Source organism: Juglans microcarpa x Juglans regia, chromosome 2D (assembly GCF_004785595.1).
Source record: "Juglans microcarpa x Juglans regia isolate MS1-56 chromosome 2D, Jm3101_v1.0, whole genome shotgun sequence".
Classification (NCBI taxonomy): domain Eukaryota; kingdom Viridiplantae; phylum Streptophyta; class Magnoliopsida; order Fagales; family Juglandaceae; genus Juglans; species Juglans microcarpa x Juglans regia.
In genome coordinates this window covers 38,859,708-38,883,233 of record NC_054596.1, presented here as the reverse complement: position 1 = coordinate 38,883,233, position 23,526 = coordinate 38,859,708, and the positions used below count along the sequence as shown (strand labels likewise).

General features: G+C 36.5%; 1 protein-coding gene and 1 long non-coding RNA gene across 2 annotated transcripts; both read right to left on the bottom strand.

Annotated features, from left to right (window-relative positions):
• Positions 1-2,086: 2,086 nt before the first annotated feature.
• LOC121248044 lies at positions 2,087-15,550 on the bottom strand. Its single transcript, XR_005937388.1, has 2 exons — positions 15,209-15,550; positions 2,087-2,291 (listed from the first exon to the last, which is right to left on the bottom strand). It is a non-coding gene; the product is annotated as an uncharacterized LOC121248044 (long non-coding RNA).
• Positions 15,551-16,541: 991 nt separating this feature from the next.
• Positions 16,542-21,107, bottom strand: LOC121248546 (protein NRT1/ PTR FAMILY 6.2-like). The gene is given in 7 exon segments (XM_041147027.1): positions 16,542-17,191; positions 17,309-17,655; positions 17,927-18,053; positions 18,056-18,470; positions 18,668-18,885; positions 20,806-20,908; positions 21,033-21,107. Coding segments are annotated over 7 exon segments (1,776 nt in total). The 5' UTR covers positions 21,036-21,107; the 3' UTR covers positions 16,542-16,628.
• Positions 21,108-23,526: the final 2,419 nt, after the last annotated feature.

The following is a 23,526-nucleotide window of genomic DNA, read 5'->3' as shown; positions in this document are numbered from 1 at the left end:
TTATCTACTTTAATAGATGTGGCAAGTTTTTGCTTTTAGACATGGACATTTGGTCTTTAGATTTTTTCGCATCTTCTGATCCTCACAAGTTTTCCTCTGTACTTTTATCTTAATTTCAAAGTTAACTACTGTTTCTGATGCGCCTTGTATGGTACTTTGGACAAAGATGACACAGAATCTGTGTTTTCTTCTCTTTTGATATGTTCTTTATATGGTCACTTTGAAAGAATTAGGAGATCTGCATCTTTTTGGGTTGTTTTTTCGTTTTTCATGCATATGCATGCTTTGGCACTCCAGTTTAACGCATATTAATTTTAATTAAGCAGTGATTGTCCAGTTCTCTTGTCTGGTTACATTTTTTTTTTTGTCATTATTATGCCTGATCATTCTTATCCGTTAAAGTTTTCCTTTTGTAGTTTTTGGCATCTCCACGTCCTTTTAGTTTTGTTGGTCTTCTTCAAATTGTAGTTGTGGGTGTCCGTTTTCTCAAAGATGGGTATGAAATATTGCTCGAGTGTGATTTGAACTTTTGAAGATTTGATGCTGACCAAATGAATTAAGAATTTGTGCGTTAGTTTCATAAAGAAATTGAATGATGGCCATCTTGGCCACCTAAGAATTAAATGATTCTGCACAACATGTCAACAGCTTGTTTTTAGATCAACCACCATACCGAGTATAATGACCTGATATTTGAGGGTAAGGGGCTTGCTTGCACTCAACAATTTTCTGGTAGAAAAGAACTCCTAATTTGGATTGGAACTTTCTGATATGAGAATATATGTCACAGTTGCGGCTCGTTTGGGGAGGGCAGATGAGATGAGAATTTTGTGAATTGTAGTAAGATAGTTTGTGAATAGTAGTGAAATAATTTGAGTTGAATACTTTTTAGATTTTGGAAATGGAGAGAGAAAAAGTTGAATAAAAATATTATAAAATTAAAATATTGTTAGAATATAGTTTTATAATATTATTTTTGTTTGAAAATTTGAAAAAGTTGAATTGTTTTTTATTTTTTGTTTGAAAGTTTGGTAAAATTGTAATAATTAGCTTAAAAAATGTGTAATGATTAGTTTGAAAATATTTGTATTTAAATTATATTTAAAGATGAGATGTGATGAAATGATATCTATTTCCAAACAAGCCTAGCAGCTTATCTGATGTTGGTGTATTGGCTTTAACTACTTGCTGCCAGAGCTCCGGCGTTAGGGCTGAGTGTTTGGAAAAGTAAATACCAACTGGATAGGATTAGTTCAGGGCAAAATCGATAACGGTATTAATCAAAACGCTCCATATTATCCATTGTAAGTGAAATTGAGAAAACCCAACAACTATTGCAATTTGGAAGAACTGGACTTTTGATTTACTCAAAAGAATCTTATGTAGTCTCTGTCCCCCAGAATGTACAATCTATAAAAGAAAAAAACACTTTTGAGTTTTAACATATCTCAAGACTTAAAAGAATCTTTGGTACGGACAGATTCTTAAAACTTAAAATTTATGAAAACAATATGCTGTCAGGTTAAAGAATTCTTTGTACGGATAAGATTGGGCTTCCTTATCTTCGCACCTAATAGGTTTGTCCTTGGTAAGTTTGGTTTTTTATAATTTCTTTTATTTATTGGATATTATTATTTGTTTGTGTGTTTTTTCTTGCATATGTTGGTTGTTTCTAGGGTTGGTTCTGTTTTGTGTTATTGTAATTTGAACAATAGTAATTATTGTTTTGCTTTGGTTGGTTGTTTGGGTTTTTTGATACCTGGGTTTTGGTTTTATACTTATTTGTATCTCCCAGGTGTTTGAATGTAACCACTGTTTTTCTCTGCTACAAGTGAGGACTATCAATAAAATTGAGGTATCATCCTCTTTCTAAAAAAAAAAAAATAATTTTAACATATCTGAATTGTCACCCTTTCTGTAACATGGTTTTCAAACTCAGTTTTACACCTTTTTGTAATTTGGTTCAATTTGGAAACACAACTATTTCCGGATTACTTTATTACTATTCACAAACAGTTTATTATTATTCAAAAAGTATTCATTATAATTTACAAATTATTTCACTATTATTTACAGATGATCGAAGATACTTTTAATATTCAAACTGTCATTTCTGAAAAAAAAAAGGTGGAGTGATTGAAAGGGTATTTGGTTGGAACAATATTTCCCTTAAACGAAAAAACTATTTTCAATCTTAGTTATTATGAATTGGTAGGAAGTTTTTGACTTGTAAACAAAATATAGGAAGGCCGGGGAGGAGGAAGGACCCGGTATTGATGGCATTGTGTCACCTACGAAAGATCAACTAAGGCCCCGTTTGTTTTCGAAGATATACCCAAAACTTTGAAAACCTTAAAACCAGTTTTCGTACGGTTAGATAGTTTCCGAAAACAAACACAATTTTATCCCAACATTTCATCTCAGTAGTTCTCTCCCTTCACTCAGAAGTGTTCGCTGCTTTCCACCGTGCGAATCTTGCAGTCTGTCTCCTCTCTCCCTAAGTCCCATTTCGACTTGAAGAGCCGTGCGAATCTTCAGTCACCAGGCCATCCCATCGCACAAGATTTCGATTCCATCTCTCTCGGGAAGATCTGATTCTCGTGCATCCCTCCGCTGCCATGAATCTCGCCATTCAGATTTCCTTCCAAACGATATCCCGAGAAAAGCTCATCTTCAATTGATATCGACACAATGGTTCAGAACCTATGTGGTTCTTGCCGTGCGAATCTCCCTTGTTCCCCTACCCATCACGATTGTGATTGCTGCGAAGTCTTCTTCTCCCCTTGAAATTTCTCGAAGCAGCCTACATATACGAAAATGCCGAAAGCTGCCGAAACCCCCCGCTCATCCACCACGGTTAGGTGCTGCAACCCCGGTTTATCTCTCAAAAACAACTGCCATAAACGCTACCTCACCATCCTCTCCAAGGGCAGCATGGGTCCGACAACGAGGTCATACCAGGTATTGTGAAAAGAACCCTCTAATATTTGTTTTTTTATATGAATAATTTTTGCAAATATCGAAATTTCATACCCCTCAACTATGCATTGGACTGATTTCTCTGTGGTTGTGGATCGATTAGTGGTTGTTGGATGTTTTGGGTTTGAATGAGCTCTGTTGTGTGTTTGAATTTAAAAGGGATGAACACATTTCTATGACCATCTCATGGGCACATAAAAACCCTATTACCAATCGGCTTGTCTGTAATATTTGCATTCAAAAACTTGATGACCACCAAATACCAAAATAATTTTTAATTATCGTCAGTTATTGGCAGATTTGTTGGACCAGGAATTGGAAAAAAAATATTATTGGTTGGTGGGATTGGAGCGGAGGGAGGTGTCAACTTAATTGGGTTCCTCTAGATTCTGCTTTCATGTGCCAAATATGATGACAATTTGGTGATCTCTATGAATTTGTTTTCCTCTGGAGAAAAACAAATTCATACGAGAAGGAAGAATGGAAGTATGATGGACTGAAAGGTTATTTGGTTTTGATTTTTTAAGAAGTATAATCATTCATAGGTCATCAAAATTATGGGCCAACATGTAAGCGGATTGATCATATTTGTATCATTGAGAGCTGAATAGATGAAATTCATAAGGTTGGGCAGTTCAGTTTTCATCCATCTGGTTTATCTGAGAAGAATTCTGGGTGGATTTGGGATTTTAGCATGATATTCATATTAGATGCCAAAAAGTGAATGTAACTTGCATCTTGAATTGATCTAGACTTCAAATTATCCAACCAAGACTTCAATACTCTAGTTTCCATTAAGAACACAATAGATGGCTTGTGGATCTTGATCATACAATCAAGATCACAAATTGTTCAAGGGTTGTCAATCTCTCAACAGTTCCAACTTAGAAGTTTCATTCCTCCCGGAGGGGCTGTATCACAGCCTCCACCAATATATTATCATTCTGACTATGTGATCTAGTTTTCCTATAGGTTTTGAAAGGAAAATCATAGGCAAGTCAGAACCTTTTATAGAAGTCTTCCTCTTACGACCTCCCGCATGTAGTAAGGAATCAGCAACATCTATCCTGCCCCCACCCCTTATCTACATCTTCCACTTCACCAAAGAACTATACAAATCTCCTTCAGAACCAGAGTTTCCATGAACCACATTTTCCATCAAAGTTAATGGATCGAAAACAGCACCTCCCTCTCCCTCAACAAATCATTACTTGTACCACATGTCATAAACAAAGGCAGATTCGCAACATTGGGACTAGGGAGATTCGTGGTGACAAGGATGTGGAAAGTATTAGCCTAAAGTCTTCAACTTGTAATCTATGGGACCCCAAACTGCCGACAGGCTGTCTTGATGGAACATTCTGATTGGTCTTCATCATTGATATAATCAGCCTAATAATAATTGAAAATAGGTAATCAATCCTTTGTGTCGAGACAAACCTCGATGGAACAAATGGAGTTAAATGGATAGTCCAAATGAATGGGATCCAAAATTAGAGCATCTCCACCATATCAATCAAGGGATCATATACCTGCCCATTAGTGGGTGGAAGTGGAAGACAGATACAGAGGGAGAAGAAGAGACAAGTTTACACTGAGCTACAAGAAGTAAAGGAATATCACAATTAAAGATAAGAATATTCAGTTCACCCTTCGTATTGTATTCAGATCTCCCTGCTGTGGCCAAAAACAAAATCTCCTTTTCAGACCAAGGTGTTTTATTAAGGCATAAAACATCTGGATATCAGGGAATATCCAACAAAAACAATCAACTCTTCTAGCAAATCCGGGAAAAAAGGAAGGAAAAAGCATCAGAGACTCAGTAGTTATTGTTATTTTTATTATTGTCGTTGTTTCTTATATGAGAACATTGACTTTGAGGGTTATATATCATCATCAATGACATTAGAGAAGCTTCAGCATTCTCTGAACCTCAGAAGTCAAAACGATCAAACTAATATTGCTGAGAAGGGCAATCTCATTGTTCTTGGCTTGCTAAAAGGGCACAAAATCATAGCTGAAAATTAAGCAACACTTGAGAGAGAAAGAGGGTGAAGATGGTGAATAAATAAAGGAAATTGAGGAGAAATCTAGAATTTCAACCAGAAGTGAAACAAGTTCTAAAAGAAAATGACATGTACTACTAGTTGTTCTTGAACCTCCCTTTGATCATTGTCCTCTTGATACTCTCCTCTCCCTAAGGGCGTAGATATTCTTCCATGTTTAACAGTTGACAAGGATTTAGATACCTGTGTTATGTACGCTAGCTGTTCCAATAGGATCTGAACAAGTTATGTGCTGGTCAGTTTTCAGAATTGAAATATAGGAAAAAAACACGAGACTAGATATTGAGGCATAATTCAAATTCAAGGTGATAGAAAATTCTTAACAACCACATCCCTCCGTAAGAGACAATTTTTCCCATAAAGTAATAATATCCTCTACCATCAGAGGACAGAATGGTGTTTCAACAATTTGCAAGTAAGATCCAAATCACGAAAGAACTAGATTAAAATTGCATGCAGTAGACATTCCCCTTCGCTTCACAGGAAGGAATATACTTTCGCCTCACAGACGAGAGAAAGACAGTAGTGAAGGGTCGGCTTTCTAGTCTTCTTTTATTTTCATGACCTCTTCGTTTTCATGCTTTTTTTTATATCTTATTTAGTTACCCCTACCATAAATGCTACGTATTTTAATTAGTTGTCATTTAAGTAGTTGACTCGTAAAATTATTTAAAAATGTATCATATGAATAAATTAATGTGATTAAAGATAATAAGATTTAAAAGGGACTCATAAGTACGGCAGCTAGCTAGCTTGTCTACTTTTTTTTTTTTGTTTTTTTTTTAATTTGAAATGGTTGATTTTCATGTTGCCAACAAACTGCTTTTAACAATATTTTTTATTTGTTAGCGTTACTACCTACGCTCCTCTCGAGTAGCATACCCTCGACAGGTATGGCCCACTTCTAAATAAAAGAATTTGGATTTCATTTATCATTTATTTAGCCACGTATGATATAAACATCTTTGGATTTCATATCATATTATTAGCATTTTCACATGGACCCGGATGCCGATATTTCACACGTTGATCGGGAAATATGGGTGGATGGAATGGAGGACGTCTTCATTGACATGATGTTAGCTGACGCCCTTAATGGTGCACTGAGGGCTGGGAGGATCACTTCTAGGGACCATGCTTCCTATGCTGCACGTCTTACGGCTGTGGGCGTAAAGACGTACGATGCGAGTCAAATCAAGGGGAAAATACATCGGCTTAAGATGATGCAACGACTTTTCACAGACCTCATGCACCAAACTGGTATGGGATGGGACCCCGATACCAAAACGGTTCTAAGGAGTGACGAACACTGGGCAAATGCCATTAGGGTAACGAATCTCTAACGACGCCATATTTTCCACTGTTTGCAATAGTCACTTTATTCATTATCACTTTTTTCTGTTGTTTAATCCCTCCCTAATATATTGAATTTAAATTTCTTTATCTAGGCCAAGCCACAAGTAAAGAAGTTTCGTACCTCAGGTTGCCCACGATATGCAGACCTCTGTACCATTTTTGGCGCTGCTGTAGCAACGGGCACACTCCACCACGCGTCCACCCAACCACCACCATCTTCGGATGAGGAGGAGCGTCTTGACGCTGAGATGCGGCGTCGGGGCCCGGCACTTGGCACCCAAGCCAGTCGGGATTTTGTCTTTGATGGCCCGTCGCAATTTCCCATGGACATGGGGACACCATCGAGTTGCTCTTCCCGACGGCGTCAGAAGGGAGGGCAAAAGAACCAGCACGACGAGAAGATATCGAACATGGTTGATGCGATCACGCGTTCCTATGAGGCACACCGAAAGTGTTATGAGGGGAGAGGGGAAGCGTCAGGGGAAAAACGTAGTAGAGGATCCACACATTGCATGGATAGTGATGATGGTTTCGATGCTTTTTCACACTGTGTGGCCTTGTTACAGGCACTTCAGCCCCCACTGCCTGACGATATTTTCTCCCGTGCGTTTGATCGGTTAATGAACCCCCTTGCACAACGAGGATTTTTGGTAATGGATGATGTCCATAGGCGAGCGTGGGCTATGCATAGTTGATTAGAGCGTGGCCTATGCATAGTTGATTGGACACTAGCTTGTGCATTAGAACTTCATTAGTTGCTTTGTTGAGTTGTAATTTTTCATTGGCGTTATGTAATATGTTTCTCTATGTGTCCTTCGTTGTTGTTAACATTTGTAGGTTTCATGGACATCTTTGGAAGATGTCCATGTTTTTATTATTTCATTCCAGTTGTGATGTCTCTGAAACCATCTTTTTATATTAACAGTATTGTGTTATGTGTTAGTTAGATCCACAAAATTCTGAATCAATGGGTTCGGTGTTATTAGAGTTTGTTTATATCTTGTTATTTCATGGATCTTGAATTGATTTCTGAAATACATAGTGAGAACTTGGCTTAGATGATATGTACATTTTGGTATCTGACTTTTCTGGTTCTCTGCCCAACGGGTAGCTGTAGGTTTTCCACGTCATCAACACTTCTCAAAGGCATAAAATTACATCAAGGGTAGAGGTTGCCTTCCAAAAAAGGTTATTGTTCTTCTCCAAAATGCTTTGTTTCTGTTGTTTATTTCATATGCATAGGACCACGGAAAGTACCATATGAACAAGACTAGTGAAAAGAAAAACCATTAGTTATTGAAATAATTATTTGGACTGAAGCGGACGTCCCAATTACTTGGGCCTTCATTTTAAAATAGTTTATAACTCTGCCGTCTATTCTAGTTATGTCATGGCAGTTACTATTTGGACTGAAGAGGACCTCCCAATACTTGGGACTTTCTGAATATTGGGAACAACCCCCACATATAATAATTTTTTTTTTCATTTTTCCTTTTTTCACACAAGATGATTCCTTCTATATTGGTTTTGATTTGGGTAGCAGTTTGGTCCAACGAATGTTATCTCTCAAAAAGGATTGCATATTTTGTGTGAAACACTGCTCTAAAGCTCCAAACAGTTTTGCTGCAATGATAAATATATATATAATATATGTATATATAAAAGCCTATATTTATTCAACAGAATTTATAAGTATATTTTAAGTGGGATATGAAATAATTTTTGTTGAAATTATTTCATTTCCATTTGCTTGGAAATGGAAGATACGGGATATGGCCAAGAATCCCAAAGGTTTGCATGAATCTTTGCATATATTGAGATTGCTTATTCTTGTCTAGAATGGAAACATACACTCATGTAAACTACTTCCCAATGCTATAGGTCAGTCCTGTTGGTCTATTCCCGAACTTGTCTTGAGTTTTTAACGTAGTTCCACATGATATAGTAGAGAATGGAGCATAACAATTCTTGGACTGACGGCAGTGATAGTGATGATCCGGTGGAGCCCATAGATATCATCAACGTTATTAGGATACTGTCCCACGGACAGAGAAGGAATCACCCAAGGCCACAACATAATATAGGCCTTCGAGGGCATCAATATATTTTTGGGATTTTAAATGGTCATCCAGATAACTACAAGATTATGTTTCGTATGGACGTACGTACATTCCACTGTTTATGCACATTGTTACGTAACAATCATTTGGTACGTGATTCTAGAAGAGAAGTGACGGTGGAGGAAGTTGTGGGTATGTTTTGCCTTCTTGTGGGCCACGCAGAAGGCCAGCGAATTGTTGGGGATATGTTTCAACATTCGACACAAACAATCAATAAAAATGTTAGAAAAGTGATTAATGCATTATGTGAGGTTGGGAGACATTTGATTGTGCCAACTCCAACGGACAACGTGCACCCTTTTATTTCAAGCAACCATCGTAATTATCCTTGGTTTCAGGTAACAATTCGAATTGAAACTTTCTTGTACAACATACAATGTAACAATCACATCATGCATTAGTTGGTTGTGTACGCGAGTAAGGATTTATTTATTGAGTTGATAGGGATGCATTGGCGCGATGGACGGTACGATGATACCAGCTGTCGTCCCAACTGAGTTGCGCGAGGCATATCGAAATAGGTTGGGCCGAGTTGCCCAAAATGTGTTGGCAATAGTTGACTTCGATATGAAATTTATATTTGTTTACACTGGATGGGAGGGATCCGCGCATGATGCACGTGTGTTCCACCATGCTGCAAGTGATCCAGAAGCCCGTTTTCCATGGCCACCAGAGGGTAATTTTCTTTTTTATTAACTTTGTAAAATATTTATAACTTGTAACTTGATTTGTTTTTGCCTTTATATTAATTGAAGTTTGTGTTTTGAAAATAAATGGACTCTCAGGTCAGTATTATCTGGTGGATTCAGCTTATCCATGCACTACGGGATTGCTGCCCCCATATCCAAGAGAACGTTATCACCGGAGTGATCTTCACAATCAGAGGGATTTTCATGGGTATAAAGATTATTTTAATTATCGTCACTCAACAGTTCACAATATTGTAGAACGAACATTTGGTGTTATAAAAGAACGATTCACCATTCTCTCCAACATGCCTCCATATTCGGTTGGGCGGCAAGGACTGATTATTACAGCGTGTTGTGCACTGCACAACTTTATTAGAACGGTCACCCCCGATGACTGGATATTTCAGACATGGAGTACGATGCATCTACCAGTAATTGAGCCTGCGGTTGGTGACGGGGCATCGTCATCTGCTCATGTAGACTTGTCAATTGAAGCCCAAAACAATATGGCTGCGATTAGAGATGAGATTGCCATTTCTATGTGGGAAGCAAGGGGTGGCCATTGATGGTGTTATTTAAAAATTACGCGTGTATTTAATACTGATATTTTATTGTTGGCATTGAAATTACCTAAAATAATCGACAACTGATGTATTTTATGCGAGTAATGAATTTAAGCAAGCAGTACGATTGTTGATGTGGATTGCTCAATCTTTCATCATGCTGGACATATTATTTATTTAATGACAAATGGTAGATGAATTACGTTATTGGATTTGGTTATTTACTTATTTATTTATTTTTACTTGTTGGGTTTAATGGTTGGTATTTTTAATTTTTTCCAAATTGTTATAGGTTTGACGATAATGGGTTTATTAACACAATGAAATTTATGTATAGCAAATCTGACGCGAATAATTTTAAGTATAATCCAAAAAATTATTCCTCATCCATGCATCACATTTATTTTAATATTTTTTTTCTCAAAGTTAACGATTGTCTGCTTTAGTAATAATAAATAGCAAAAATCATTACAAAATATTATGAATGTCAAACAAATATTTGATAAAAAGAGATAGAAAAGATTTTAGCATAATATATTGTGAATGAGGTTGTGGCATTTTTTTTTAGTTTATCAAAATTTCGGATAATGACTCACTGAAATATATAATAAAAAGAAAAGTCTAATTACACATACAATGTAACATAAAGGAAGCATGAAATAAAAACAGGAATTTATTATATTATCCGAAAACACCATCTAGGCTGGGAGGAAAACGCCGTTCAAGCACATGAGGCCATTGCTTTCACTGTTTTCGTACGGGTAAATCTGATTCAGCAGCTAACTTGGCTGCTTTAAAAATAATACTATTAGCTGTGGGTCCCACACCATCAATCCTTAAAAAAAAAAAGTCAAACTAATCTTATTTCATTTATATAAACAAACACAATTTTATCTTATCTTATCTCATCTATACTCATCTCATCTCAATACTATTCACACATAGCCCAAAAAATCTCATATCATCTCTGAAAACAAACGGGGCATGAGTCATAAGTAATACAAGATTCAAAGAAACGGTTGATTCATTAAAGGCACAGAAAAAAAGATACAAGTTCCTATTATTCAACAAGACCAGAAATAGTGTTGAATCTTCTCAAAGACTTGAAGACAAGTTTTGTCTTGCTTAACCGCCTCTGATTCTCTCTGTAGAATCTCTCTGCACTTCATCGTGTTTTTTTTTTTTTTTTTTTTTTAAATGACGGTATCTCAAATTTATTGATTACCCTTACTTATGATGGAGGAAAATCGTAGTTATAAACAGACACTTGAAAGTTACAAGATAATAAAAAATGACCAAAATCAAGGCATAAAAAAAACCTAAAGCGTTAAAACAAACGACAAATAACCAAGGATTATGAATAAATCAATAATAAAACGCACCTACAAAAAAAGAAAGACATCTTGCAAAAAAAAAAAAAAAAACTCACCAAAATAAGAAAAACAGATGCAATTAAACAACTATCTCATTAAGAAATTCGCAAATAAGGAATACCAATCCTATCCATGCGGAGAAGGCCCCGCAACTTACTGGGAAAAATATCTCTATCTTCAATCCAATCTATGTTTAAACCCTCAGCTCTCTCCTTAGCTAAAAAATCAGCTACAACATTTTCTTCACGAAACACATGATTCACTTTATACTCCATGCTTCCTAGGCAGATCTGAAACTCTTCTAAAAAATTTTCAAGATACCAAATATTACAATTTCCCCTATTAAGCCATCTAACAAGGATTTGAGAGTCCATCTTGAAGTGAACTCGATAAAAACCAAGTTGACAGCACTTCCTAACCCCTTCTAGCAGACTTCTCATTTCAGTTAAATTTTTAGACCCATGGCCTAAGAATACAGCAAAAGCCGCACATAAATTCCTACCATCATCGTGCTTTCATCCACTTCTCATGAAGTAAAACCAAAACCAAAAACAATTCACCAATAGAAGGAAAGCAAATGAATATGGAATCACTCATCTCTCAGACTGAAGCACTCTCATGGCAAGACTTAAACCTTGAACCTGCACCATAAACAACACAAACCATATTAGACTCAATGCTGGTAGGCAGACTCATTGCTGACAGACCTCTCAACAACTTTGCAGTCCACTCAAGCATCAACGCAGCATGGAACTTCATCCAGAAATTCTTCATTGAAGATTTAGAAGCCAACATGTTTTTATTCACCTTTCATTCTCCCCAAGACAAACTCAGAGTACTCAATCAAGCCCCTTGAAATTTTAAAGGTCATCTCCTAATCCTTAAGCCTTGGTCCCCTGGGTCAACACTCCAAGAAATCAGTCTAAAGCACTCAATATTCAACGTCAAAATCCATGGACTGCCATTGGACCACATGACCTTTAAAAATGCCACAAACATAGGAAAAGCTCTAGGCAACCTGATAAAGGTTGAGGAGGACCCCATCTTCAGAATAGCTTACAGAAAATTGATCAAGCTTAAGATAGAAATTGATATCACAAATCCTCTGCAATAAGGCTTCATGCTGCTAAGATTTAGAAATCAAGACACTTGGGGGTCTCCTTCAAATATGAAAGACTCTTTGATTTTTGCTATGCATGTGGTCGACTGGATCATTCTCAAATTTTCAGCAACAATTTGAAAACCCCACCCACAAAGCTAAGCTACGGACCATGACTGAGAGCTGAATTCACAAACCCAACCACCACTCAATCTGTAATGCCCCAAACCCAGGAGGCTTGGAGAATTACTACCTGTCACTCATAAACATGTCTCCCAACACATCCAAAGGATAATCTTCAAAAAAAACTTCATAAATGAAATCCATTTCATGTCTTCTCAAATAATCTCATTACAAACTCCACACAATCTTTAATGCAATAAATATAAATCGAAGGGGTCCATAACCTCTCGATAGTCATAACAAACCAACTAAATATTTCATAAATCTTACTAAACTCAAGACATAAATAAAACTCAAAGACATTAAAACTAAGAACACCAGAAGTCCTCCTTCTACCAACATCTCCTCAGCTTAAACACAAACAGCATCCTAATCCAGGTCCTCATTTGGACTCACCACATCATCTGAAAAATATTATAATGATAGAGGGTGAGTTATCAACAACTCAGTAAGCAGAAGTCATATGCTAGCGTGCAAACATGAACATTTAAAAAAAATAGAGTATGCAGAATAAAATATTTTCCAGAGTTGTCATGCAGAACATAACATATTTTCAAAATAACAGAGCGATGGTTTTTAAGACAAGTAAAACCCCTAGTACTTTGGCATAACATAAACTGAGTATCATCATCAGATCAAAACAGAGCATCAAACAGAGCAGAGACCATGTTTCACCCCCGTGGTAGGGTTGTGCTAACCCCGGTGGCCAAACCAGTCAGAGACAGAAGTTAAATCTTTCCTTTATTCTTCTCGGAGCCCCGAGTGTGCACACAGGAAAGACCACAAATAAACCACTTTGTTTTCAAAGTGGGTGCACTCAGAGACAGAGAAGTTGGTACCAACCCAAACAGAGCAGAGCATAACAGAGCAGAGCAGAGCAAAGCAGAGACAGAGTCAGATACGAAAACCAGTACACCATGCCAAAGGTTTTCAAATATTATATCAAAATAATACAGAGTACCAAAACAGAATCAGACAGTTTACCCACACTGAACACAAAAATCAGAACATCTTTCTAAATAAATGCACAACTTTTCATATTCTCAATATCGCTCATTTTTCAGATTTCAGAGACCACATGACAGAATTTAGCTCATGTCTACACAATGCATGCCAGAACATATTTTTCCTTTTTCACACAGATTTCATAAATAATGCAGATGAGTGACCGAGGTTGATCTTTATTTTCACAAGTTCCCAACACAACACAAAATATGCAAGTTTTCATAAAATCAACCCCAGTCTTATTAACTTGTATAAAACCTAGCATAGGAACCCCACTTACCTGACTCCTGCAGCGTATTTTCTAAGCTTTGAAAAAGACCTCTATCAGTCTCGTCACCTATTCATAAAAATCAAAGAAATACGCACAGAGTATTAAACGACAATTGGCTTAACTTCATCTAATAATTAAATAAAAACCCACAATTAACTCACTTCCAACTCAAGAATCAAGTACTAGTCTTTGGTATTATCCTAAACATTCCCCAAGATCAACGTCAACCTTATAAATAAAATATTAATCTGCTTCAATGGTCAAAAATACCAACCCACCAATATAAAAACAGCACCTACTCAAAAGAGTATCCAAATGCTTTACCGTACCTCCAACCCAAATATTTCAAAACTCAGAACAACCAACATAACCCTGAACAAATACAGAACTCATCCTACACCCCACGTCAACCCAACAATATACCACAGCACCTCAACAAAAAAAATTTTGAAATTATACTCCTTCATCAACAACCAAACCATCATATTTACTAAGCCCTCGACTCTGATTATAAACAGAAGAAATCATTCCCATGCTCAAACAATTAAAAGTCATAAACTACACCATGAAGAGAGTGGTTCACGGCTTCCTTACCCGTTCAACAGAGTTCAAGCCAAACCACAACAAAGAGGTTAAACACTGAGCGGACAGAAGTGAAACCAACTGGACTGTAAGAGATTGAGTGTCAATAAGGGATTTCGGAGTGGGGAAGAACACAACGGCACCGCCTGGAACAATTGGAAGTCAGAAATGCATAAAACCAGAGAAATAAACTAAGAGGAAGGCATCAACTTGAGAGCAAAGAGGGAGATTTACCTGAAAATGAAACACTGCGCAAGAGGGACGCGAGAGAGAAACTGTGTGTACTGCTGCAATGGAGAGTCTCAACAGCTGAGAAATGATTTTGAGGAAGAACTGAAAATGATGAGATTAAGGGCAAGAGTTTTCGGCAATAGCAACTGAAACCGACGAGGAGAAAAATTGAAATGAAACAGAAGAGAAAAGAGTAACGTGGGAGAGAGGGATGCGGGAGGAAATGAAACCAAAATGGGAAAACTGAAAGTGCGAGAAAGAAGGGAGGAAGAAACGGAAACAGAGGAAGAAATACTAACCTCCCAAAACGGCGTCGTGCGGAAAGTCTTCAAGATAATGAAATGGCTGAGCCATTTCACGCATGGGTCCGGGCCTCACGTCGCCTGGGTCTTACATCCTCCCTCCCTTACAAAAATTCCATCCTCGGAATTTGCTATATGCTATAAGAACTCTCTTCGAACAAGTGAGGATACTTGACTCTCATCTCTTCCTCGAATTCCCATGATGCTTCATTGATAGCATGATTATTCCACAGGACAACCAAGAATCATAAGTGTTTTTTTTTTCCAGATCAATATACTCAAGCATCCGAGTCTCAAGAAAGAAGAAGAAAAGGAAAAGAGCTTCAAATCACAATCAATCAACATCAAGGAAATAGCCAAATCTATTTTCTAAATCAGAACAAGCTTACCAACAGCAACAGAGAACAACCCGCAACAGAGTAGCCAGAACTTCACCATTTCTTTCCATTGCTGGTGCCGCACCAGGAACAACCTTGGATTTCTTCTCATCCAGCATCATTCAACTCGAGCCCACTGTTCAACTATAGTAATCCAGCAGCATTAAACTCGGCAACAACAATAAAATTCAATTTGTTCACTATGGAACCAACCCCTACCTCAAATCGGCCGAACTCATCAATCAAGAAAAATTTCTCCCTCTCATCAACTAGAAAAATGATTAATTTTGTTGATAGGATGGCAACGATGTTGCAGAGAGGAACTAGTCTCATATCAAAGAATACACATTGTCGGCTAGAAGATGCACCCCATGGAAAGCACAGTGTCAATAGATCTACTCAGCCATGCAAGGGTTTACAGCTCATCAAGAAAAGCACGGGGCCAAGACCTCAGACACACATCGGTGAGCCTAGTTTAATGCCATCCTCATTTATTAAAAAAAGGCCTCTTTTCATAGACAAAAGTGCAATCTTCCTGAGCTCCAATCCAGTTTCTCACAAGCGAGCAAAGCATGTTGAGTTAGACTATCACTTTCTTCGTGAACTTGTTGTTGCCAGCAAACTTTACACTCAGTATGTGTCCTCTCATTTGCAAGTTGCGGACATCTTCACCCAAAGTGTGTCCAGGCCTCTCTTTGAATTTTTTTTATCTAAGCTTCACGTTTGATCCAATTTGATGCTCAGCTTGCGGATGAGTGTTAGGGATGAAGATCCCCAGCCTTAATATAAGGCTTTCCTATTTACATATTTCATTGACTCGTGATTAGTGTAGTCTAATTCTTTCCATTTATTTACTTGATTCCTTTCATTCATTTGTAATCAATCCCTACATGTAATTTTCATACATAAATGTGTAAATACAATTATATAATGCAATAGACTCACCAACACAAGGTGTGGTGGTTTTCAAACATTCTCATAATGCATGTAGTAGCTCATGACCAAGGACATGTTGAAAATGCAAAGATATATATATATATATATATAGAGAGAGAGAGAGAGAGAGAGAGAGTGAGAGAGAGAGAGAGAGCCAATTTAATTTTCTATACCAGTGATCATTTAATTTCTTTTTTAATACCATCACCAATATATATAGATTCACACATAATTAAGAAATCGATTAAAAAATAAGAAGCTCCTAGCTAGTTTGGGCATGGCCTGGCCGGGGCGAAAGAAAACCAAGATTATGGGGGTAGAAGATCATAACATCTCAAGCCACTCCATTAATTATGAACATCATGATTACATTATATCAAAGGGAAAAGAAAACCAAACTCAAACCGATATTATATATTCCTTTTGTACAATCCCAACTATATATGAAACAAAGAGCCATAAAATGCTTAACCCTAACGGCTCGATCGGTACTTAATTAGCAATTCTCCTCAATGGAGGATCCATTAACAGCAGCACTAGTATTAGTACTGATCCCCATCTCATGCAGATCAGCACACTTGGTTTTCGTTGGCCTGTACCAGCAAGCTGCACAAACCAGATATACTACAAAATTTATGGAGCCGAGTACTGCCAAAAGTCCATAGAAACAATCAAGCCTCCCATGATTGATATCATCTGCCAGCCATCCTTCACCATCCTTACTTCCTGTCACCCTCTTCACGATCGAGACCAAGAAACTACTGACAAAGAAACCTAGAGATAAGGTTGTCAGGAAGAGACCGGTGCTCATGGTTTTCATGCCTTTGGGTGAACCCGTTATGAAAAAATCTAGTTGGCCTGTGTATATGAATGCTTCCCCAGAACCCACCAAGAAGAATTGTGGGATTAAGAAAAAGACGCTTATAGGCAATGTAGCTGCTGTACTGTCACCCGTAGCTTTTGCTACTGACAATCGTTTTCTCTCGCATAGGGCTGCAGCTGCCATTCCACTAGTTGACATGACAAGCCCGATTGCAATTCTCTGGAGATTTGTAAAACCTGTTAATGAAGAGAGCTAGTTATGAATCATTGATCATACAGATGATTTGCCTCTCATGTGCAGATTCTTGATCTATAAAGTATATCATGAACGAATAATAATATATTAATATATACCCGCTTTCCCTTTCCATTTCTTCCAAAGAGGCATGATGAGGCGGTCATTAACGGCCAAAGTGATCATAACGGCAACTACGAAGAAAACAGTAAGGGAGCCAGCAGGAATTTGAAAATTCCCAAGGGATCTCTTCATGGTCGATGCTTGCTCTACAGAGAAGGTGATCATCTGTGCATATGAAGTCCAGAATATGATGGTTGTGGCCCATATTGGTAACAGTCTTATCATCATCTTCACCTCCTCCACTCTTGTCACTGAGCATAGCTTCCAGAGGTTTGGAGCAGCACCAGAAGCACTCTTCTCAAAGTCACCATCGGCTGCAATATTGGATGCTTTGTCCAGGAAACTAGAATGAAATCAAATTTAAGGAAGAGAGAGAGAAATAGTCATGGTGGAAATCCAAAAAATTTATAACATCACTCGTATAAATAATTTTCTTGTTTCATAAGCTAGCTAGTGACCAAATATCTTTTTATGTTTCGGAAACTGTACGTGCAAGCACAACATGTACTTATATTGCACTATGCTTAATTAAATCATTGATTTTAACTTGCATGGGTTTGAACTTTAGACATAGGGAGCATGCACGAGAAAAAAATATAAGAAAAAGAACTTACCAGAACTGATTCGTGTGATTAATTCTTGAGTTCTCCGGAGTATCCTCATATAATGAGCCAGCATTAAAATGGAGGTCCATATTCCTTTTCCTAGTAGCTGCCACAATAACTTGGAAAATGTGAACTATGGGCTTCCCATGCTTTTCTTGTACCTATATCTTTTAGTCCCAGATAAGAACACCATGATGGCTATGCACATGGAAACAGAACAAATCCCATATGCCCAGCTTCGACCCACTTCATCTTGTAAATAGACAAGCAAAGTGACAGCAGTTAAAGTTCCAAAGCTAATGAAAAAGAAGAACCTATTGAAGAAGTATGCCATCTGAGCTTTCTCTTTCTCATCTTTCTCGTCGAATTGATCCGTTCCAAATCCTGATACACTCGACTTAAGGCCACCAGTCCCTATTGCGATTAGATACAAAGAAACGTAGAGAATTCCCATTTGGAATCCGTTGGCTTGTTTGCAATCTGTGGCAGTTGCACCGCAGGTTGGTGGGCGTAATTGCGGTAGTTTTGTGGAAATTGCTAAAGCACCAGTGCCCTAAATCATCATCACAAACATGATCAAGAAAAAATAGACATAGGCACACGTACACGCGCGGATTAATTATGATCTTGAAACTTGGAGCTGGCAATTAATGATGAGGAAACTAAGAACAGAAATATAAATCAGTACTAGTGCAATCGAATATATAGATATGATACTTCATATTGTTATACGTACATAAACTTACGTACCAGAGCTTGTATTGCAGCAAAGATGGCGATGGTCTTGTATCTGCCTAGGAAAGAATCAGCAAGAAAGCCTCCAAGCAAACACAGAAGAAAGGATGTACCCAGAAAGTCTGTAACTATATTGGCGGAAGTTGAACTAGGCAGATGCATTGTTCCAATCAAGTAGGTCACTAGGTTAACTGCTATTCCCATTGTTGAAAGCCTCTCACAAACTTCAATAACTGTAAGTTAAAACAGTAAAACTTCCAAATTAACATATATATAAATTTTAAAAGATTAATCGTCAACGCATGCATGTGAGAATTGTGATCAGGACTCCATGCAACTCATGCTGGCCTGGTTAAATATTATCTTTTTCATGTGAGTATGAATTGCTTTTCAAACTGATTAGAGCACTCTTAATGTATTAGTCAAAGTTAAATAACATTTTTTTATGAATATAAGAGAAATTTAACTTTTGACTATTCCATTAATCACATAAATCTCCACATTGGAATAACTATTTTTTCATTATATAACAATAAAATAATATAAGATGAATTTAGTTTTGATTATTCACATCAAATCTCCACATTGGATTATCCATTTATTCATTATATAGTAATGAATAACTAATAATTTCAAAAATATTTAATTTTTTTAATTATTAATTTATTTAATTTTATCATTTTTTACTGTTCTACCTATTATATATTAATTAATAATCATATTCTTATTAAATTAATATATCACTAACTCAAATTAATATACCAATTGTGATAAAATATGTGATAGAAAGAAAGGGAGAGAGAAATAATTAATAAAATATGTATTTGATGTATGTACAATAACCTTCAAATTTGAAAAAATTTTTCAAAGTCACTGTAGATATTTTGAATTTAGCTAATCTATTGTGAGCATATTTTGCTCTCTAATAGTTAAATACTTAATAGATTTAACTTTTAGCTAATCTATTGAGGATGCTCTTAGAGTTCTCTTAATTCGCTTAGTACTTTCTTTATATTTAATTAACAATAGAGATCGAGATTAAGCAGAAATAATTACTTCATATATATATATATATTGATCATATATATTAATCTTGAATCCATTAACTCACAAATCTTGAGAGCTTAAAAGGCTGTGGCTCAATTTCTGATCTATACCAGTCACGTCTTATAAATATATATATATATATATATATATATATATTATTTGTATATATTTGTGAAACGTTGGATTTAGTACTTTATAATAAAATTAATTTTATAATCTAATCATGTACCACATCAAATCACATCAATTTATAGATTTACTTTTGTAAAATTCTTTTGGCCAACATATTTCTCTATTTTCATTAGTTAACTCTATAATTCTAATACTGCCGGCCATTACCTTATAAGTCTGCTACTAGCTAGCAATAATAAAAGTATTTCACATCATCAGCAGTACTACTACTTGTCGTATAATAACTATTAGCTAAGCAAGGTAAGATCAATATAGCCCAAAAAAAAAAAAAAAAAAAAAAAAAAAACTCTTTTCTAATCGTAGTAACAAGAAAACAAACATTAATCCGAGTTTGATGTACTGTAATTGTACAACAAACAAAAAGCTAGCTAGTAGAATTCAACTCTCTCTCTCTCTCTCTCTCTCTCTCTCTCTCTCTCTCTCTCTCTCTCTCTCTGAGAAATGTACCTTCGATCGGTTGCATATAAGTTTTGTTGATAAAAGCTCAGGAAATGCATTAAATGTGTGCTCAATGTAATTAATGGACGTAAATTCAGCTTTGAATCAATGGGTATAACGTAACTAGGCACTCCACTACACGAAGCAATGTCTAGAAATTCTAAGTTTTTTTAATGCAATAATTAATGGAGGAGACCTTCATTCTTCTTGCATGAGTTATCACTACATCTACCTGTTTTCTTTTTTTAGCAGAACCTCCGGAGTTTATTAAAAGCGGCCTCAATTGTGGCCGAGGAAAATCTTGAATAGAAGGACACTAAACTCAAAGAAAAAACACAAGTGGAAAGCAGAACAACCAACCAAGGAAAAAAGGCCTAAACTCACTACAGGACATATACACGGACGCCTTACATCTACCTGTTTTAACTAAAAAGAAGAAGACAAAAAGGTGGCAGATTAAGAGGAAGAAAACAAACCTAGAATAAGAGCAGCAGGTACCCAACCGCCAGTTTTAGATCTATCAGCAGGAAAACCATAGTAGTCCACAGCATCAGCGACCGTCCAAGTCATCTTCCCCTCCTATGAGATGGAGAAATATTTTAGAAAAGTGTTTCATTAAATAGAAAAGACTGAAGAAGAGGGAAGCGTTCCCAACTCATGCCATGACCAAATTAAAAATGAAAGCTAGCTTTTCAACACTAACCATTTTTCTAATCAGTATTCCCAAGTACGTATACTATTCAACAGGGAATTTATAAAGAGCTAGCGTGCAATGCTGAAAAAAGAAAGCTAGCAGCTAGGAATTAAAATAAGGAAGCCTTTCCTTGATCTATAGATGTTCCAACTCACTAGCTACTTAACTTTGTCATAAGAACTTGCCCTTATTAGAGGCAAATAGGCTAAGCCATATATACAACTTGAAGTGACCCTCAGTACCATGCATATAAGTCATGAGGACACATCACTGCTTCTTGATAAGGGTAGGGATTATGTCTATCCCACGTTGATCGGTGGAAGGTCCTAGGGCTGATTGAAAGTACTATTATCTTTAAGTAGGTTTTGGTTAAGAAAAGGTGATGCACTGATTGAGAAAGGTTAGACGAAAATTGGAATCTGGAACATACGTTCATGATCTCAAACAGCATTTTCAGTACCACATGACCTTTCTTTGTGGTGGGTTACATAAGCTTTGGTTACAAATTAGGTTATGACCCACATGCATTAATTATATGCCCAAGGACGCCGTCCAAGTGCTTTTGCTACCCCACAAGCAAGCCGGCCTCCTACCTCTTGGTTTTGTCCAGTGTCTGTGTCTCTGTATGGGCATAAAATGATAAAATATATATTATTCTGATCAAAATTCTAAAGGACACGATTCAGAGATCAGTCAACTTCTTGACATTTAAGTAGACAAAACCCCTTCTTCATGTTTTTACTTGTACGTACGTGCGAGCTGATCTTGACGGTTATATGGATAGAAAATGGGCTGGGCTGAATTGATTCAAGCATTCCATGCATGTAAGTGGACAGCGTGCAAAGTGATGGTTTAGGTCCGAATTCGACTTGTTGATGAACCCAATGGATCGAGCACTACAACATATATGGTCTTTTGCCGCGAGGATTTTTGCCGCAATAAGCAGGAAAAACTGCCGTAATAAATTGAAAGTGACAAAATGAAGTCGCCGCACGTTTGCAGATAATAAAACGCATATTTAATATAAAAATCGGCAAAAGTACACTTCGTGGTAAATATCTACTTATTCCCGCAACTCCAGTTGTTGGTAATATGAAAAAAACTCGACAGAAATATGTCAAGTTGATCATTCAAGATCGCACACTAAACTTAATTGTCGCGCAGATATGTTGCCACAAATATATCTTTTTCATCACAAAATTCTGTCACTATTTCCTTTCTCTTACAAATAGTAATCGCCGCAATAGATTACTATTGATAGCATTCGTCGCCAGATAAGGTGTTCTCCCACAAAGAGACATCATCAAAATAGGAGTTTATCGACGAGAAGTATCATTGGTAACTAAGTTTTATTAACAATTTGATACCGCTGCTTTTAGAGAATTACGTCAACAAACATCACCAACAAAAGTTTCTATTGACAAAAAGTTCTGTTGAAAATACTTTTATTGTCGATTTGGAACTGCTGCTAAAACAAAATTTTTCACAAATATGCTTCATAAAAAATAATGTTTCACGACAAAGAACAACTGATTTAATACCTTTTTTGGCAATTTTTGATACTGCTAAAAATCAATTTCCACAGAGATACATCATCACCAAAGATCAGATGACGATAGGTTTCGTCCAAAAGTAGTTTTATTGAGGAGTTGACCCTGTTGCTAAAAGTCAATTTCCACAAAAACTTGTCATAAAAAAAAAGTTGCCCAACACTATAGTACACTAATCAAGCTGCATGCAGGTCTAAAATGTTGCCACTGAAACATATTTTTCTGCAAGGATACATTGTGGGTAATAGAACACTCCATGAGCTAGATATATATATATATATATATATATATATCACATTCGCGTCGATTGCATTTGAGGGAGAAATATTTACTACTCATTACCTATTAGTCAAATTTGATACCCATATTTGCTACCTGTAATGGTCTTTGGCCATCATTTTTCCAATGATTTTTATAGATCTTTACCATTGTTATAATTAATGATCAATATGACATAATGGAGCACTACTAACGAAAAAAGTTAGATTAATGTTCACACAATCTGAATATACTTTGTTGATAACACTGCTATAGAAATGCCATCTTCAAAAAAATTGAATTGATATAAACTCTATCAACTCCAAACCTAGCTAAAGCAATTCCATATATGCACACATATATTGTTATATATTTCTTCTGTTTTCATTAAACATGATCCACAGAAAATGCCAACTTCACAATCAGCCAATATAGTAGACATAGCAAAATAGGAATTTCCAACAATATGGCAACTTGCAGAAGCAGTTCATACATCTAGATTCAAGAGCTGCATGTTAAAGGACTTGATTTACACGTCCAAAGCATGAGCTGTGGTCTTGGCTGAAAAACACCTTTCCTCCAAATCACTTTAGTCTCTCAGGCAGCATTGTGTCTTTAAAATAGTTGCAACTTTCAGTCCCCTTGCTAATTGATTGAGACCTGCTACATAAAAATAACAAGATAAGCTTTTCTAT